The sequence below is a fragment of the Penaeus japonicus genome, unplaced genomic scaffold, assembly GCF_977035675.1.
Source record: "Penaeus japonicus unplaced genomic scaffold, GWHDUDI00000001_assembly GWHDUDI00000027, whole genome shotgun sequence".
Classification (NCBI taxonomy): Eukaryota; Metazoa; Arthropoda; class Malacostraca; order Decapoda; family Penaeidae; genus Penaeus; species Penaeus japonicus.
In genome coordinates this window covers 33,799,936-33,807,435 of record NW_028234429.1, presented here as the reverse complement: position 1 = coordinate 33,807,435, position 7,500 = coordinate 33,799,936, and the positions used below count along the sequence as shown (strand labels likewise).

Below are 7,500 nucleotides of genomic sequence, written 5' to 3'. Positions count from 1 at the left end.
ATATGCATAAATATACATATAGATGAATATATATGTATATATATATATATATATATATATATATATATATATATACGTAGAGATAGAGATATGCATATGTATATATATATGTAGATAGCTAGATATAGATATTTTGATGTATATATGTATGCATACATGTATATAAATCCAATCCTTATAAAGCTTCATATCACTGGACTGTTATAGTGTATGAAGCTGATAGCAATATGAACATGTAAAAGGCAATGTCCGCAACGATTAGAAGAAATTGGTCTTTTCTGGAATTCCGAGTACCATTAGTATTAGAATAAAGTTTTATCTCTTACCAGACAATTTCTTGTAGTCACTGGAAAATACATATTTTGTTTTGAATAATACCGAGTATATGTAGTCGTTGTGCACCACCAATTTCTTGATAAACATCAAATTTTACATATATCGTATTATACTTATCAAAATAAAAAAAAAATTCTAAGCATCATTGACTCCCACCGTTCCAATCCTGAAAGCGGGCACAAATAAGGAAAGTGTTTGGAAATTTTTAGCTTACAACAGGCGATTCACAGGTATCTGAATGTGTGTGTGAGTGTGTATATGCGTCTATCTAAATTACTTCAATCTGTTATGTACATTTATTTAGAGAAGCTGCATATATATTGTATATGTATTTTTACCTTTTTTTGTGCAGTCCTTAGTATGAATGAGAGAGAGAGAGGGAGAAAATGGGAGGTAGGTACACCAGCGCCGCCTAAGTTGGTCTCAAGGTCAGCCGCAAACAGTATATAAACAAGAGCTGCAACGTTCAGAGACACAGCAGTTAGGCGGTAGCACTGATCCTCCAAAGGTGAGGGCATCACACGTTCTTTGAAATGTCGATTATTAGAATATTGCCGCATTGTCAACAGGCTTAGGATAATTTAGAAATCTATACATAAATAATCAATTCATTGTCGATGCTATTATCAGACTGAATTTAATGTAAATGGTCTATTGCATAATTCCAGATGAAGAGACTTTTGTTGTTGGTCGCGCTTTGCGCCCTCGTGGCTGCTGACGACGACAATGAAGAAGCAGCGGGTGTCGAGGGTCGTTCCAGAAGCAAAGCTCAGTCTGACAAGAAGCAGACCAGATTCCTTGGAGGATTGGGAGGTTTTGATCCCGTGGGAGGATTGGGAGGAGGATTTGGACTGGGTGCCGGTCTTGGTGGACTGGGTGGAGGGTTTGGAGTTAACCCAGCACTTGGCGGAGGATTCGGATTCAACCCAGCACTTTCAGGTGGATTTGGAGTAAATCCTGCATTTGCTCCTGTGGCTCCACCCTCCACATGCCGCTACTGGTGCAGGACTCCCGAGGGTCAGGCCTACTGCTGTGAGAACATCAGCCAGCCACAGAGTGCTGCTGGTGTAGTCAAACCTGGATTCTGTCCCCCCGTTCGTCCAGTGTGTCCTCTTAGGAGCTTCCAACCACCATTCACCTGCTCTAACGACGGAGCTTGCGGAGGCATTGACAAGTGTTGCTTCGACAGATGTCTCGGCGAACACGTGTGCAAGGCTCCTCTTGGCTTTGGGCGATAGATATCCTTGGGGGGATATTCAGGTGTTCACTGAAATTCATCATTGCCTTCTCAAGGTAGGATGATTTCAATAAACTTACTTATTTTATAAAACTCTGCGCAAAAAATATTGTAGATATAATACGTAATAAAATGTCAACTAATAAGTAGAAAATATCATATCTTTGCCTCTTCTATCTTGTGTACTGAAAATCTGATTAAAAATATCGGAATTGAACTATGGTGCACATTTTCCCGATACTAAAATGCACCAGATATATTACACATGTAAATGATAGCAGTTGTGGTTAGCTGTCATATTCGAAAGTATCTGAGCTTCTCCATTCAAAATTGTTTTGGGCATATGCGAAATTACAACGTCTAATTTCATTACACACACACACAAAAAAAAAAAAAGTCTGGATAAAATTTAATGGACCGTATTATACACACCAGAAGGTCAAATAAACTGTAAGCTTTCATCAATACTGTTCAGAAATGTTTTTTTTATGGATATATCTGAATAATACAAAGTCAACGACCTGTCATGTGCAAATTATGCAGAATCAGACATTATCTAGACAGTATGATCACACACGCACACACACATATGTGTGTTTATGTATATTATATATATATATATATATATATATATATATATATATATTTATATATATATGACTTGCAAAACACTCTATCCTGAGACACTCGGATGAAGGGTCACCTTTCCCGGAGTATGCTCGTTCCCTCCTTCTCGAACGGATCAGTGCTGGTAAGAGGGACGTTGAGCTTACCTTCTACCTCTCCCGTCTACATTTTGACTTCCTGGGGGATCGGCTCCCCAGACATGTGTGTCGACTCATGGCCGACGTTGCTCATGACTCGGCCCGAGTCCTCTCCAACACCCATACCTGCTCCCTCACCCGCAAGCTTTCTACTCTCACCTCCCGCAGCCCTTGGTCCCGCTTCTCCCTCACTGATGCTGTCACCAACCTGTCTTCCTTAACCTTGACCCCTCACCAACTCCAACTCCAAGGCTTTGGCCTGTATTTTGCCCTGCGTCCTCTTCCCCTCACCTCCATTGACATCATTTCTTCCTTCGACCGTTTTATATCTGGTCACAGGAACTCTCTACCTGATGTCTCCCTCCTACGAGGTGCTTTTATCCCGGCCCTCGAGTCCTTCCTCCATCCTAAGCCTTCCATCCCCATGCGTTACCAGGAGGCCCTGCAGAGTCTACGTAGGGAGGATGTCACCATTTTGCCTTCTGACAAAGGCAACTCGGTGGTGGTCCTCGACCAAGCTTCCTACCTGCAGAAAGCCCAGGACCTATTGGACGACGTCGCCACGTATGCTCCCCTGACCAGCAACCCACGGGAACGCATTGGTGCCGCATTCCATCGTCGCCTGAAGCAGCTAGCGTCGGGTTGCCCGGAGGCAAACCTTTAGCAAAGGTTCAGGGTCATAAATCCCCGCCTTCCTCACTTCTATGGGTTACCCAAAACCCATAAACCTGACGTGCCCCTGCGCCCCATCATCTCCTCCCGAGGCTCCGTGGCGCACCCTCTTGCCTCCTGGCTGGCTCAGTCCCTCACTTCTCTTCTGGGCACCTTCTCTCCCGCTCATCTTCGCCACTCACAGGACTTCATCGCCCGTGTTCGCGGGGTCACGCCCTCGACCATGATGAGTCTGGACGTCGAATCCCTTTTCACGAACGTCCCGCTCGACGATGTCCTTGCCTTCCTGCAGAGGAATCTTCTTCCTGAGGACCCCCGCCTTCCTCTGCCTACTGACGTCTTCCTTCAGCTGATCCGTCTGTGTGTGGATTCCAACTCCTTCTCTTTCGAAGGACGTTTCTACTCTCAGACCTTCGGTGTTGCCATGGGCTCTCACCTTTCTCCTGTCTTGGTCAACCTGTTCATGGAGTATTTCGAGGCTGAGCTTCTTCCCTCCATCTCCCTTCGTCCTGCTATTTGGCTGAGATACGTCGACGACGTCTTTGCCCTCTGGCCCCATGATCCTGTTCTCTTCCCGGATTTCCTGGATAAGCTGAATTCTCTCTCTCTTTCCATTCGTTTCAAGGTTGAATGGGAGGTAGACGATCAGCTCCCCTTCTTGGACACCTTAATTCACCGCTCAGGTGACTCCTTCTCTTTTTCAGTGTATAGAAAACCCATGCACAGCGGGATGTATATACACTTCTTCTCCTACCACCCTCTCCATGTTAAGAGAGGTGTCGCTACCTCTCTCTTTCTCCGTGCTCTCCGCATATGTGACCCGCAGCACCTGGATGAAGAGATCGATTTTCTACGTCGATCCTTCGGCAAGCTGGGATACTCTCGTTTCGTCCTTGACGCCGCGCTCTCCAACGCCCGCCGCATCTTCTACCAGGGCCCTCCCCCAGAGAGACTTCTCACCAGCCTGTCCTCAGCCTTCTTTACACCGAGGAAATCCACTCCCTTCGTCGCTCGCTGCACCCTCTCAACTGCAGGCTTACCTTTCGCCAGGTTAACACTCTCCGCCGCAACCTGGTCCACACCCGTCCTCCTTCGTCTGCCAAGATAGGCACCTATGCCATCCCTTGCTCCTCCTGTGAGAAGCAGTACTTCGGGGAGACCGGCACTTGTCTCAACAAACGTGTGTCCCAACACAGGTACGCGGTTTCCAGTGGACACACCAACAACGCTCTCTTCTGCCACCAATGGGACACAGGGCATCACATAGACTGGTCAGCTGCCCGCATTCTGTTCCCTTCCGCTGATGTCCATGCCCGCAGATTGGTGGAATCTTCTCTCATTAACAGGCTGCCGAATTTCAATCTTAACAGTGGCTTTTCTCCTGTTGACGGTCTTCTATCCTCGCACATTCTCTGTTTGTTACCTTACCCCGGAGCGGACACCCTTCACACAGACCGCCGGTCCCAATGACCTGACATGATCTGCCCCGGTTCCGTTCGCTGTTCCGCCTTTGCCTCAGTTTTCGTTCTCCTGTCCTCGCTTGACCTTCTTGTACCGTGTTACTCCCCCTTTACCCTTTTATATACCGTCTTGTTCTCCTCCTCCTCAGACCTGAAGATGGGATTCAGATGGATCTTGAAACTGTCGTCTCATTTTCAATAGATCTATTTTGTGTACAGTGGGTTTATCTGCCATACATACATATATATATATATATATATATATATATATATATATATATATATGTATATCTATATATATATATATATATATATATATATATATATATATATATATATATATATATATATATATACATACAAATACACATATATGTGTCTGTGCCCGTGTGTGTATGTATATTCATACGTTTATGTTTGTACACGTGTTTGGGTGACTGTGAGTGTGTGGTTGTGCATGTTCATATATTTATAAAAAAGGGGAAATTCGTGTGCACTAGAGTATACGTAATTCATGACCTCTACAAAGAAGAATACTAATATCCATGCCATATCCTTTCCACATGTGCTAGGCTCCTCTGGACATTGGGCGATGAATATTTAAGGGTCTTTTGCGAGGTAGAATGATCTTACAATGCACACTAGTCTATTCTTTTAGATCTTTTTTACCTTTCAAGATCCGAATTTTGGTAATATTGACTGGACGGAGGGATAAAAGTTTTCAATTTTGATCCATAAAGCAATATCGCGACGTACAGCACGTCCATTAGGTGATAGGTACTCTTGTAATTGGATGTGTTCATAAATCAGTCAACCCTTGTTTTCTTTTTTTTCTTCTGCTTTATCTTTAGAAATACATAGTCAGAATGGAAACTTTTATCGACGAATATTACAATCATTTCTTGTTTCAACAGATGTATTGATGAAATTTTCAAATGCCCCATGATTGTGTATATGTATATGTAAATACATACATACACATCTATCTATCTATCTATCTCTATATATATACATACATATATATATATATATATATATATATATATATATATATATATATATATATATATATATATATATATATATACATATACACACTCACATACACAGTACACATACACTCTCATATGTGTATGCGTAGAACATACATATATAAACATATGTTCGTACATATCCATGTATTTATGTTTTATATATACATAATGTATAGATATAGATACGTATATATACTTAGTGTAGCAAATCTCAGGTAAAAACTTGGCGTAATGTTAACGCGCACGATCCTACTCTGGTAAAAGACTGCTAAATCCAATTTTTTTTATTTATTTGCGAGTGAGTGTTCACATTATACATAGTACATAATGTCACTATAATCATGCTTTCTGTAGAGAACATATTACTTTTGCATATCCAGGCACCTCAGTCTAATCTCTCAGATAATCTCTCCTGAAGTAAAATGTCTTACTGAATGTTATCAGTAGTTTCTAAAAGGACCATGTCTTTTAGTAAGTAAGTGAAAGCATTTATAGAAAAAAATGTACCTAAAATACGTGAATTAGCTGTACTTAAACTTTTTATGATAATCATCGTCGTTGATGTCCCTTACTGTTTTGTGACTTCATGTTTGGCTGTTATGGTATTGAGTCACTCGATCACATGTTATACTTCTATTTGTTTTCTACTTCGAAATCAGATTTTCAGTGTATTTTCAATATTTGTCTGATATGCTGCAAGTCTTTGACTGGGAAATTATTTTGAATCTATGATATAAATATTCCAGTTTATGATATGTAAGGCAATTTAGAGTACACACACACACTATAATATTCATGCATATTACATATATATGTACATATATGTATATATATACATATATATATATAATGTATATGTATAGAGACATATGTATACATAGATATAGACATATTCCATACACACACATATATATACATATAAATATATAAACATACATATACATATAAATATATAAACATACATATACATATAAATATGAGTATGTATATGTACATATATGCATACTTACATATATACATATGTAGATATATGCACACACACACACATATATATGAATGTATGCATATACATATATATATACATATATATATATATATATATATATATATATATATATATATATATACATATATATTTGTGTTTGTGTGTGTGTGTTTGTGGGTATATATACGTATGTACATATATATGTATACACACGCACACACACACACACACACACACACACATATATATATATATATATATATATATATATATAATATATATATATATATATATATATACACATATACGTATATATGTATATATATATATATATATATAATATATATATATATATATATATATATATACATATATACTATGTGTATATATATATATATATATATATATATATATATATATATATATATATGTGTGTGTGTGTGTGTGTGTGTGTATACATTGTGTGTATATACATATTATATTTATATGTACATATAAATGTACATGTATATATACATATCCATTTAAATATGTAACAGAAATGCACACACGCGAACATGATGATTTTCATAATAATGATAATTACAGTATGTATGATGTTCTACTGCAGTTCTTTACCACTTTACCGTAGGTCCTAAATATGAGAGAAAGAGTCTGAAAGAGCCAGAGAGATAATGGATAATAAAAATGTGAAATATCCTACACTTCAGCTATTGTTGCATCTGTACATTTATATTTCGATTAAATATAAATAGCATTATAGGCAGCAGGACAGTGACATCTTCAGTGCAACTGATCCATGTGGCTTGTGTGGAAAAAAAACCTCTTCATTAGCTGCAACAGTGAGGAACGAAATAAACATGATTTGCTTTTTCACTAACTCCAGACTGCATCCAAACATAAATGCACAGCCTCTATGCCAGAAGGGCTCAACACCTAGGCACGTGGAGGTGATTAATAGGGTTGCTGGTCAGCCTAATGACCAAACTGTCTTGTGATGTTGAAACTTTGC

General features: G+C 39.3%; 1 protein-coding gene across 1 annotated transcript; it reads left to right on the top strand.

Moving 5' to 3' along the window:
- Positions 1 to 825: 825 nt before the first annotated feature.
- On the top strand, positions 826 to 1,714 carry LOC122260640 (uncharacterized). Its single transcript, XM_086553123.1, has 2 exons — positions 826 to 844; positions 1,005 to 1,714. Exon 2 carries the CDS (start codon positions 1,005 to 1,007, stop codon positions 1,572 to 1,574), a length of 570 nt encoding a protein of 189 aa, XP_086409249.1. The 5' UTR covers positions 826 to 844; the 3' UTR covers positions 1,575 to 1,714.
- The last annotated feature ends 5,786 nt before the right edge of the window (positions 1,715 to 7,500 follow it).

Coding starts and splice junctions, on each gene's coding strand:
- LOC122260640 (XM_086553123.1), top strand. CDS start 1,005: ATGAAGAGACTTTTGTTGTTGGTCGCGCTTTGCGCCCTCGTGGCTGCT.